The sequence below is a fragment of the Alexandromys fortis genome, unplaced genomic scaffold, assembly GCF_014885135.2.
Source record: "Alexandromys fortis isolate MF-2015 unplaced genomic scaffold, M_Fortis_MF-2015_v1.1 scaffold_58, whole genome shotgun sequence".
Classification (NCBI taxonomy): Eukaryota; Metazoa; Chordata; class Mammalia; order Rodentia; family Cricetidae; genus Alexandromys; species Alexandromys fortis.
Window position 1 is genome coordinate 7,212,561 of NW_026067940.1, and position 11,876 is coordinate 7,224,436.

At 48.0% G+C, this 11,876-nt stretch overlaps 1 protein-coding gene across 1 annotated transcript; it reads right to left on the reverse strand.

Annotated features, from left to right (window-relative positions):
• Positions 1–312: 312 nt before the first annotated feature.
• On the reverse strand, positions 313–9,697 carry Avpr1b (arginine vasopressin receptor 1B). The gene is made up of 2 exons (XM_050147837.1): positions 8,237–9,697; positions 313–746 (listed from the first exon to the last, which is right to left on the reverse strand). Exons 1-2 carry the CDS (start codon positions 9,174–9,176, stop codon positions 412–414), a joined length of 1,275 nt encoding a protein of 424 aa, XP_050003794.1. The 5' UTR covers positions 9,177–9,697; the 3' UTR covers positions 313–411.
• Positions 9,698–11,876: the final 2,179 nt, after the last annotated feature.

An 11,876-nucleotide genomic window follows, 5' to 3' on the forward strand; every position in this document is an offset into this window, starting at 1 on the left:
AGACGGGTAGAGCTGAAAGTCCCACACATTTGTTCTTCTAATCTCTTCTCTCCTGGTGGCACTGAGATGTACCAGTCAAGTTAGAATGAGGACAGTTAGCCAAGTCATGAGGCAAGCCTCTGAGCTGATAGTGCCATCTAGAGCTCTCTAACCACCAGTTGGGTATGTTTGTGGGTGCTCTTATGAATGTGGAAGAAACAAGGAATTTGACCCGCCTGGTTTCCAGCAATCTAAAACTGAGAGAGAATGGACAGTGCTCACTAGAGGCTGCCATGACACCTGGGGTAGTGGCAGCCATTCTAGCCTCTTTAGGTTACTTCAAATTAGGCTCCGCTCAGTACCACCACCAACCCTTTTCTTCCTCATTCCCAAAGCCTGAGATGTGCAGAGCCGGGTTCTAGGGAGTTCTCTCTAAAAGATGCTGGTCTCCACGATGGCTTCTCCATCCCTCTGCTCTAAACCCTTTGGTGACTCAGCAGGCCTAGGCTTCGCATGGAGGCTGAGGTTAAGGCTGAGACGGAGGGTGGAGGGACCACCAGAGTGGGTCAGTAATGTCGTTCGGCGGCTAGCAAGGCTGCTGTTGGAGAGTTGCCTGTGCACCCGGGGCTGGGAACCCCTGCAGCAGACACGGTGACTCAGGGAACGTGGCAGCAGGTGGCTGTTGAAGCCCATGTAGATCCAGGGGTTGCAGCAGCTGCTGAGGTTGCCCAGAAGCATGGAGATGGTGAAAGCCACATTGGTGGAATCTGCAGAGAGAGAGAGAGAGAAGCACAAAATGTCTTAGAATGACAGCTCAAGGGTCTGGGGGGGGGGGGGACACAGGACAGAGGCTGGGTCTCCAGATGAAGGCATGAAGTCCTAGATGGAGAAAAGGTTCACTTGGGGTTCTATAGCCAGAGAGTGCAGTTCAGGCTTGACCTTTAACTCCCGAGTCCCAGTCTCACTGGCCCAGTTTCAGTTGATTTGTAACCGTAGTGATAAGGTTTGGTTCAAGTTCGATTTAGAAGAGTAAACACTGCCTGGGTAGGATGGGTCCAAACAGAAGAACAAGGTTTTGCTTTAAAATCTGGACCACGAATCTCTAATTTGAGCCTTCTCTCCTTCCTTTTCTTTTGATCCTGGCTCACTCTGTAGATAGGTTCAGTCTTAATCTTAAAGCAGACCTTCTGAAACGTTCTCTGTGGTCCCTTCTTTCCCAAGAAAAATGTATGCTTCCTTGGGTATACAGGTAAACAAACGGAACATTTACTGATCTAAATCACAAAGTCATTGTATTTTTCTCTTTGATATGAAGGATTCCTTCAGGTCTACTGTAGCCTGGAGGGCATGGGTTCCTTTAGCCTGTTTCCATCGCGGAAAGTTTTCTTTCTGCTTTGAGGATGGTGGGCTGCAGGCTGAGATGACCGTTGTCTTTTGGAGCTTGAAACCTATTGCCCTAAGCCCTCCCATTGCTCTGACAGGCTTGTCTTTCTGTGTGACTTGTTGTTTTTCTCTTGCTGCTTTCAAGGTACTCTATAATACAATGTAGGGAAGATCTTTTCTGGTCTTATTTGGTGTCTTAAATTCTTCCTTTACCTGGGTGGGCAGCTCCCTTAGATAGGTGAGTTTTGAAGCTTTGGCTTTATTGGAAATGTTTTCTATGCCTTTTAGCATGACTTCTTCTCTCTTCCTTTTATGCCCATGGTTTGTAGATTAGGTCAGGGGATCCCTTAGGTCTCAAATGTTCTGCTCACACTTCCTTACTGATTTACCTTTGTCATTGGTTGTTCCAGCTCCTCCATCTTGTCTCCAAACTCTGATACTTCATTCTTCTCATCATCTGCCCTTTGGCTGAGCCCTTCCACAGACTTTCCTGTTGACTTACTAGTATTTATTTTTTTTTTCAATATTTTGGTCTCTTTCACATCTTGTATTGATTTCCTTCAGCTCTTTGTGTTCTCCTGAAACTTACTTGGGAGTTTGTGCTCTCTAGGATTAAAATTATTCCTTCAAATTCTTTGCATGGGATTTTTGTCTAATTTGGTCTCATTGGAGTCATTCTTAGCTTTTTATGTTTCTTATGCATTGGGGTTGGGACTTGCGCATCTGGGGTTAGGTCATTGGTTGGATTTTAAAAACTCACTCTTATTCTTTCAGTAGAAGTATTTACAGTGTTCAGAGAAGATACTGATAGTGGGGTTGAGGCATCGTTTTCCTCTATTAGACTTCAGGGCACCAGGAGCCATCTCCCCTCCAAGAGGAATGGTGTAAAGACAGTCGCTCTCAAGGAAGAGGCCCACTATGAAAGTATAGTCGTAGTTAAACAACAATCACTTCTTGGTACCAATAATTTTAGATAATAAAGAAGAATTGATAGAACTGTAAGCATGAATTTATTAGTGAAGGTATGGGTAGGAGAGAAAAACGGTAAGACGAGTGCTGGGTGGATGAAGAAAGTAGAGGAGGGAACTGTAAATGGGAGGGGGCAGGAGGGACAAAGGTGTGGGTCGGGGTGGGGTGGGTCGTTTGGGCTAAAGTTGGAACGGGAAGAGAAAGGTAAGGAAATGCAGCTAACCTGGAACCACCCCAGCTCACAGAGGACGGAGACACAGAAGCACTCCCACCCTGGCCAGCCTGTGTGCTTACAGAAAGAGGAGCAGGTAGGGAGAGAACAAGAGCAGAGCAGGGTGCAGCTGGCCTGGTAAGCTGGTACTGGGTATTAAATACGGGATGTGAAAGGGAGCAAGCTGCGTGGGGGCGCAGAGTATGAATACAGGCTGGCCTGTTTGCTCACGTTCCTGTCTCAAGTCTCTTGGCAATCCTTCCCTGACTCCCAGAAGCCTGGAACCCCCTCACAAATTGTGTAAGGTCACAGATGCTGGGGGATTCTTCAGGGCCGAGCTCTGTGCTGTGGATGCTGTTCTCAGCTTTGGGAGCACTTCGGATGATCAGGTTACCGACTCTGGTTCAGCCAGTATGTGGCTCTTCACTGGCTGCATCTCAGATGCCGGTCATCCTTGGGGGAGTCCCTTCATGGGCGCAATCGCCAACACTGGTCCCATACCGGGCTTGAATGGGTCCCTTTCCCAATGCTTGAAGCGCTGCTTGGAGCCGAAGCTTAAGTCCCCTGCAGACTCTAGCTCTGGCTAGGTTTCCACATCACTGACCGTGAATATCGCGTGCTTTTGATTTAGTTTCTTTCTTACACTCTGGAGGTATTCTACTGACTGGGTTCAGCATATAAACTCCCAGCCCCTGCTCTGAATTTCCCGAGCATGTAATTCACAGAGGATCTTAGGCCACCAAGTCACCAAAACAGCAGGGGTCTCTAAAATGTTATCTTATGGCTACCAAGAAGAGGGGGTCTTCCCAGCATCTCTCCTCTCTGTGTAACTGCTATGGATTTTTTGGGGGGGTCTGGTTTCCCCACATTCTTTACTCTTCGAAATGTCTGTCACTGAAATTACAGTGCAAATTTTCTGGGCTGCTCTTACCTAAATCAGAGCTCCTGCTCTCTGGGGTTCAAGAAATTTATTTTGAAACAGTTTTTGCTCTACATTTATTAAAGACAAAACCGAGTTTTTGTGCACAATGGGGCGGTGTGCTTCTTAATTTTCATATAAGCAGATCTTAGCCAAGTATTTGATATTGAAGAACACAAAGCATTTTCAGTGTTTTCCAGAGTTGCTTATATTTCAAATTTATAATAGTCAATGCTGAGACCGTCACTTTGTAAGAATATGTGGCATAAAATGACAGAAGAATATATAGGGCCATTCCAAATTTTGCTGGAAATTCTATTCTAATAATCCCAGGCCAAAATTTATTCAACAACATAATTATTTTAATGTATTTAATGCATGTATGTGTGGTATATACGTGTGTGTACATATGTGTATACAGTTGTACATGCTTGTATATGCATGCGGGAAGGTCAGAGGTTCATGTGAGGTGTCTGACTCTATCACTATCTACCTTACTATTTTTTATTTTTTGAGACAGGACATCTGATTGAGTTCAGAGCCCACTTATTGGCTAGACTTGGACAGCCTAGACTTGTACGGAAGCCTTCAGGCACTTCCTGTTCCAGCACTGGATCCCACTACCACACTAGGCTTTTTACATGGATGCTGGAGACCCGAATTCAGCTCCTCAGATTGGCATGCAAACACTTTACACCCTGAGCCACCTCCCCAACTGATGTGGGATCCCCCTCTGTATTCTGTGAATATGTTTTATTACAATTGGTTAATAAAGAAGCTACTTTGGCCTCTGGCAGGGCAGAATAAAGCCAGAAGGGAAATCCAGAGATACACAGAGAGAGTAGGTAGAGTCAAAGAGTTGCCGTGTAGCTACTGAAGGAGAAAGATGCCAGAATGCCTGAACCTTACCAGTAGACCATGGCCTTGTAGAAATACACAGATTAACAGAAACATGTTAATTTAAGATGGACGAGTTAGTTAATAAGAAGCCTGAGCTAATAGGCCAAGCAGTGTTGCAATTAATATAGTTTCTGTGTAAGTATTTGGGTCTGGGCTGCTGGGAATGAACAAGCAGTCTCTACCTACACCCAACCCTGATTATTTTCAGTATGAAACTCAAACAAAAATTTTAAAAACCAAACATTCCAATCCAATGAAATCCAAAGATAAACAAATTTGATGCATGCTGAGCAGCGATAGTAGGAAAGTATTAGGTGGCACATGCCTTTGACCCCAAGCACTTGGGAGGCAGGAGCAGGTGGATCTCTGAGTGTGAGGCCAGCCTGGTCTACAGAGTGAGTTCCAGGACCTCCAGGGCTGCTACACAAAGGAACCCTGTCTTGAAAAACCAAAACAACAACAACAACAACCAGTTGTTTTGGTCTTTCGATTTCCTAGAGAGCATTCTTGTCATATGCTCTGATCACCATATTCTCCTTCTCCTCTGGTCCAAAGCAATAGACCAGCAGACCTTGGGATAAAGCTTCTAAAACTTCACTACATGGAGAAGCCAACTGCCATGCTACAAGCAGGCCTGTGGAGAGGCCTTCACGGCAAGGAACCAATGCCATGTGGCCAGCCTACGCACTGAGGCCTGCCAGCCAGCCCACACACCAGCACACTTGAAAGGGGATTTTCTCCTGGGTGGGCCCTCAGATGACGATAGACCTGGCTGACACCATGACTGCTTCCCTGTGAGAGACTCTGAGTCACAGGACCCAACAAAATGGTGTGTAAATTCCTGACCCACAGACATGGTAAGGTAAAACGTATCTTTCCAACGACAGTCAGCTCTCCCCTGGGTAACTTCAGCCATCTTTATCTGCTTGTCAGGCAAACAATCTTCATCTAGTTCAGCAGTTCTCAACCTTCCTGGTGCTCCAACCCTTTAATATAGTTCCTCATGTCGTGGTGACCCCCGACCATAAACTTACTTTTATTGTTGCTTCATTCCTGTTATGTTGCTGTTGTTATTTGTAATAAAAATACCTGTGTTTTCTGATGGTCTTAGGCGACCACCATCCCCAAGTCCAGCAGGGACAGCTGCTAGGCACAGAGCATCTGCTTGCATCTGGGTCTTGTTCTCAGATGGCCTCTCGGATTCTACTCTCTCATAGGGGAAAACGTTTCTTAGTCAGGCAAAATGGATAGGTGAAAAATTCCACTAAGATCACTTCCACATACAAAATTCTTCCCAGAGATTTAATGAAACACTTCTCAAGAGCAGGAATGCGGATCCGAAGGCCCTGGCCTCCTGCCAGACACATCCGTGCAGGGGCACAGCTGGCCCACTATCAGCTTCTTCACAGAGGTTGAGAATCTCTGAAAGCAAGGCCGGGCCTGGGAGGAAGGTCACAAGCAGACTTTCCAGTTCTTCCAGTACAGTCCATTCTTCTCTCTCTAAAGTGGAGATCCCAGACCCCATCAGAGCTTCCACCGCTAAACAACCTCCATGGTCTAGCTCACGTGTTTACCCTGCAGTCCATAACAAAGCTTCTGCCAATCAGGAATAACCCCCTCAGGTGTGCTCAGGGTAGGGCCCCTCTTGGGACAAAAATAGAGAGGGTGTAGGGTGGGAACATTTAATAAAAGACACAAGTCCTAGGGACAGAAGCCAAAGCCTTTGGCTTAGGTGCACATATTCCACGCCTTAGGAAGCAGATTTTGATCTGGTCCATCTGAGCTGGGCACAGTGTAGGGGCTGGGAATGCCCCAGGGAGAAGCATCAGACTCCGTGGAGGCTCTGCTTCTCAGCCCTTGTGGGAAGATCTCCCACAGCCAGTCCAGGCAGAATATAGCCCACAGGGGCAAGAAGACATGGGGGAACAAGGAGGAATGGGGTGTACTGAACACAAAAATCTCAGGCAGTGATCAGAGCCCATGGAGCTCTCATGTCTCTGAGAGTGGATTGTAAGACCCTGCTCACTCCCTGCACTGGTTCCTAGAGGCCCTCGGCCACAGGCAATCACTCTCTGTGCACACAGTGTATTGGGGACCAGGCTCACAATAATGGATGGATCTTGCAGGCAAACAGGAAAAAAAACACACTACCTAATGGAGAAAACAGAATCCACCCTCCCACACATCCTTCAAACAAGGGCAAATAACTACTCCAGCCTTGTTGTCACTGGCCAGACTGTAATTGTTGGGAGAAAAGTCCTGTAACAGATGAAGCTGGCCCATAAAACCCCTGAATTAAGTCCTGGCTCCATCACCGACTAGCAGTGGCATTTTAGACCAGTATCTTTAAGGCTTCCCTGAGTTCTGGGTTGTTCAGATGTACTGTAGAGAAAGCCACTCCGAACACCACGCAGGTTCACATACTTGGTACCAAGAAGCCCTTTCTACTAGTCTCTCCTTGGCTAGAACAGGAGGAGCCTTCATAGTAAGTTGGGTTTAATATGCTCGTTGCTTACAGAAACACTTGCAAACACCTTTGTGTCTAGACTAATGTCCAGGGGACAGTCAAGAAGGGAGACAGAACCAAGCATGGTGTTACAATCTGCAATCCCAACACTCAGGAGATAGGGGCAGGAGGATCAAAAGTTCAACCTGGGTTACACAGTGAGTCCCAAGGTCAGCCTGAGCCACCTGCAGCATTTGAAGCTCGGGAGGTTGCTGTGTGCATCATTCCCTGTCACCGTGCAGAGCTGTCTTCTCGGAGAGTCTCATTTTGTTTTTCAGATAAGGAACAAACCTCTCTTCTGTAGAGAAAGCTACTCCATAACACCATGCAGGTTCACATATAGAGCCAAGTGAAGAACCAGGGTTGTAAGCAAGCAATGGGTTAAAGGAAAAAGGCAAAGAGCTGGAAGACTGGGCTTCTCCCCTTTACTTTGCCAAGTCACAGACTCTTCCTTTCTGAGCCTCCCTTTCCTCGGTGACATAATGAAAGAACTGAAGTTGAGATCCTCTGGCTGGCATATGCCAGCCTGAACTCTTTAGAAAGGGCTACTGAGAAAGGCCACAGGGCTATGTCCAGACACAGAAGGGAAGTGCACTAAGAGAGAAGACAGTCCCGTTCTTTGCCATCCTGGACTAGATTGTTTGAAACTCCCTTTCAGCTCTGGAAAGTCTCTGAAGCGACCAGAAGTTGGCTGAGCAAATCTACCAAAACATCTCCTCCCCACAGAGGCCACGCTGATTTCTGCCTTGTTCCAGAACAAAGGCTTTCCCTAGCATCACATCGTATTTTTAAATTGTTAAATAAGTAACCAAAATTTAAAAATCAAGAAATTCCACATAATTGATACCCACTCACACAGCCTTGGTGGGCTGGATGGGACCACATGAGGCAGGACTGGTTTGAAGGTCTGGCCCCCAGAATTCATGTCTTAGAAACAGAGCCCTCAAAATCACATGCCAATACTATTTTGAGGTGAGACCTTGGGGAATGGATTAGACTATAGGGGATTGCGGATTAATAGACTAATGGGTTTTCAAGAAAAAAAATGTTACCATAAGAGTATGTCCTTGAGAAAAGCCAGGCTGGTCACTTTCAGGAGGTGTCCTTCACCTCCCTGGAAATTGTCAGAGTCCCCACTTATAAGAAGAACCCTTCCAATCTTCCCAGCTTCTAGGACAGTGAGAAGCCTCTTTGTTGTAAATATTAGGTAGGCATTTGTTATAGCTGCAGATCATACTCTAAGATAAACAAGCATCAACTTTCTTAGTTACTCCATTCATTTGTGCCCTGCCTGGCCCCGGGAGAGACTGTGGTCCTTATCCTAACCCCACTGTCCTCCCTCACCACCTCACACAAGCCGCATACTTGCCTTCATTAGGGGCATCCTCATCCCACACAGACCACATCTGCACACTGAAGAAGGGTGCCCAGCAAGCGATGTAGGCCAGCACAATGACAAAGGTCATCTTCACAGTTCGCATCTTTGCCCTGGAGATGGTGCTGATGCTGCTGACCCGGGATGGCAGCCTTCTAGTGGCCGCAGCAGGGGAAGAAGATGAGGACTTGTCCCAAGTCCTCCAGCCCTTTCTTTCCTCCCTGCCAGCCTGTGTCTTTACTTTAAGGTTCTTGTAGATCTCACAGCAAATGAGGCTGTAACAGGCTGTGAGCATGGCCACAGGGAGCACAAAGATGGCCATGGTGGTCCAGGTGATGTAGGCCCGTGGCCCCCAAGAAAAGTAGAAATCTGCCCAGCAGTCCAACACCCCTGAGCCCTGGATCACCTCTCGCAGAGAAAAAATGAAAATTTGAGGGAGGCTGAGGATGGCAGCCAGCAGCCAGGGGGCAGCAATGAGAGGGTAGGTGGAATGGCTGGGCTGCTGGAGGCTGCGAAGGGGGTGACAGACAGCCAGGTACCGGTCCAGCGTCATGGCCAGCAGCATGTAAGTGGAAGCAAACATGCTGAGCACCTGCAGATACTTGACGGCCCGGCAGAGGAGGTCAGAGCCCTGGAAGCGGTAGGTGATATCCCAGAGCAACTGAGGCAGTACCTGGAAAAGCGCCACGCCCAGGTCAGTCAGGGCCAAGTGCAGCACAAACAGGTGCATGCGGGAACGCTTGCGGCCCTGGCAGCCCAGCATCAGCAGTACAGCCAGGTTGCCCCCTGTGGCCAGAACCAGGACAGTAGCTAGGATACCAATCTCCACTTTGGCTAGCTCTTCATCCCTGCCCAGCCAGGGTATGGTAGCATTGGGGACAGACAGAGTGCCCCCAGGGGAGGGAGTGGCAGTCCAAGAAGATTCAGAATCCATGGTCAGGATTTGAGGGAGAGAAGATTAGGTAGGAAGGTGGAGGGAGGGACCATGTGGGTGCGGTAAGAAGCTGGATAGATCAAATGGAGTGGGAGAGAACGCTGTAGAGGTGGAGCGAAAAGGAGAGGAGAATGGCCGGGTGAGGACTTAGAAATGGGTGAAGTTCAGTAGATAGGAACGGGGAGGAGAATGAAACCAGCAGGGAACAAAACTGACATCCCCAACCCCCACCGAGGTCAGGGAATCACGGAAAGAAAAGAAGGGTCTGGGAGCTGGGTGTCAGTGCGGCAAGGATGGAGGGGGTTGGAGATGGGGACTTATGAAAGGTAGCACAGAGGAAGAAAGCAGAGGGCGCCGCTGCCATCTCCCAAACTCAACCCAAATTCACTTTGTCCAAACTTTTCTGAAAGTGGAGAGTGAATGTCCTCGAAGGCGCAGTCCAGGACCATGGGCGTTGCCTGCAGGAACTGGAAACCCCAGATAAGCCGCGCGCAGTCGGCGCTCTGACCCTCACCGGAGGAGCGCAAGCACCAGCCCTGCAGACACGGCAGTCCAGAGCGGTTTTTTACGTGTTTGGATTCCTAGTCCAGAACTGCCGCTTGCCGCCGGTTGGCTCCTGCAGAGGAGGGTGGAGTGAGGCTCAGTGGCACCCTTCAGACAGGGGTACTGAGGGGAGGGGCTGAGGAGCTGGGTGGGATTGGCGGAGGAGGATCAGGGAACCGAGCGTAGAAGGAAGAAGCAAGCTCTCACCTGCTGCCGGGATTTGTTGAGCAGCAAAGAAACCCATCTACGTTGGCATCTTGGCCCCTCGACTCTATCCAGACAGCTGCACGCTCGAGATGGGTGTGTATGCTTGTACATTTGTGTGTGTGCGTGTGTGTGTGTGTGTGTGTGTATGAGAGAGAGAGAGAGAGAGAGAGAGAGAGAGAGAGAGAGAGAGAGAGAGAGNNNGTGTGTGTGTGTGTGTGTGAGAGAGAGAGAGAGAGAGAGAGAGAGAGAGAGAGAGAGAGAGAGAGAGGAAGAGAGAAACATAGGTGGCCTCTCTTCCCAAACAAATCTTCAGGGATTGCTAAGAAACATGTCCTAAAGAAACTGACGTTGGGAAACCAGATGTGACAGCCATTTGTCTTAGGATGGACACTTGGCGCTTTGAAGAAAAAAAAAAGTGAAGACATTTGTGATTGAGAGGGGTGTGGGGTGGGGATGGGGGTGGGGATGAGGGTGGGAGTGGGGGAAGGAGCTAGACCTGGGAGCACTGGGGCCATCAGAGCAGATGACAGGAGAAATTCCAAGTAGAGTTTGCATCTCCAGGGTAAGTCTGAACCTGTGGCCTCTCTGGGATACATTTCACGAGCTAAGCGGGCCGTTAACCACCCTGTGAGGCAGAAGCACAGGAACTTAGAAATTCTGTCACTTACTTAGAAGGTTATAGCCATCAGCAGCGCAGAACCAGAACAGACCAGCATGCCTACGTTCTGCGCCACAGCAGACGCGAATACATTATCTTCAACAACACTGATATGATGTGAGCTGTCTGAGAGGCAGCTACTGATCGCAAACAAACACCATCTGGCCGCGAAAAAGTCTACAGCTCGGTGGAGCGGGCACCAAACGGTGTAGGTTGGGAAATTCACTTTATCTTCTGGAATTTTACACTGTTAGGACTCACTAGGTAGGTTAGAATTCATGAGGAGCTGCCATGTATGATCCAAGCTTCAGGAAGAGCAAGCTCTGTGACTGCAGGTCCGTTTAACTTGCTTTTTAGTCAAAGCTGATTCAAGCCCCTTGGCTAAACCACCCACCCACACCTCCAGTTTGTATCTTTCCTAGGTTGTTAAACCTGCTGTACATCTTCACAAAGTCTTCAGCGTGGGCTTTGCTGCCCAACCTTCCACGTTTTCCAGAATTTTCTCTTTGTGAACCCCTTACTTTCATTCTCTCCGCCATTTCATTCCTACCTCTGTGCAAACACACTCTAGTACTCTTCATTAAAAAAAAAAATCTAATCCTCTGCAGAGAGTATACCCAGATTTCCAAATGTGTGCTCTTCCTGCACACGGCATTGCTCCTTGCTCCCAGATTCCCTTTTCTTTTCAAAACAGGACTTCACTGTGTAGAAGAGACTGCCCTGCCGCTCAGAATTGGCCTGCCCCAGCTTCCCAAGGCTGGGACTACAGGCATGAGTCCCACAAAGTGCCTCCAATCATTCATTTCCACACTGTTTTGAGCAGAGTCTTCCAAATTGATATCTGCCTTTAAAATACAATAAAGACGACAGCAAACCATGTGTACCATCTTTGAACTTGATTTCTTGGTTTTGTTTCTCTTGGGGGTGGAATATTTTTGCTTTGAGACAAGTTTTTTGAGACTTGAAATTTCCTATATAGTTAAATATAACTTTGAACTGTTTAGGTGTGTGTGTCTGTGGGGGGTGTGTGTGTGGGTGTGTATACATGTGGAATTCAGAGAATAACTTCAGAGAGCTAGTTTTCTTCTTCTACCTTGTGAGCCCCTTAGGTCATCAATTCTGGCAAAAGGTTTCTTTGCCCACCAAGCTTTCTCAGGGGCCCCACCTCAAACTCTTGCTGCTTCTGCCTCTACTGCCCAGATGCCGAGATTACAGGTGTGTTCTACCGCCACTGGCTCTGGACCTTGAGTTTTAAATTCTGTTGTTTTAATGGCAATGGGTTTTTGATCCTA

What these genes read in the sequence shown, in the direction of transcription:
- Avpr1b (XM_050147837.1), bottom strand. Translation starts at nt 9,176, where the DNA reads ATGGATTCTGAATCTTCTTGGACTGCCACTCCCTCCCCTGGGGGCACT. An exon ending in TGAGGATGCCCCTAATGAAG is followed by an intron (nt 747 to 8,236) that starts GCAAGTATGCGG and finishes CTCTCTCTGCAG; the next exon opens with ATTCCACCAATGTGGCTTTC.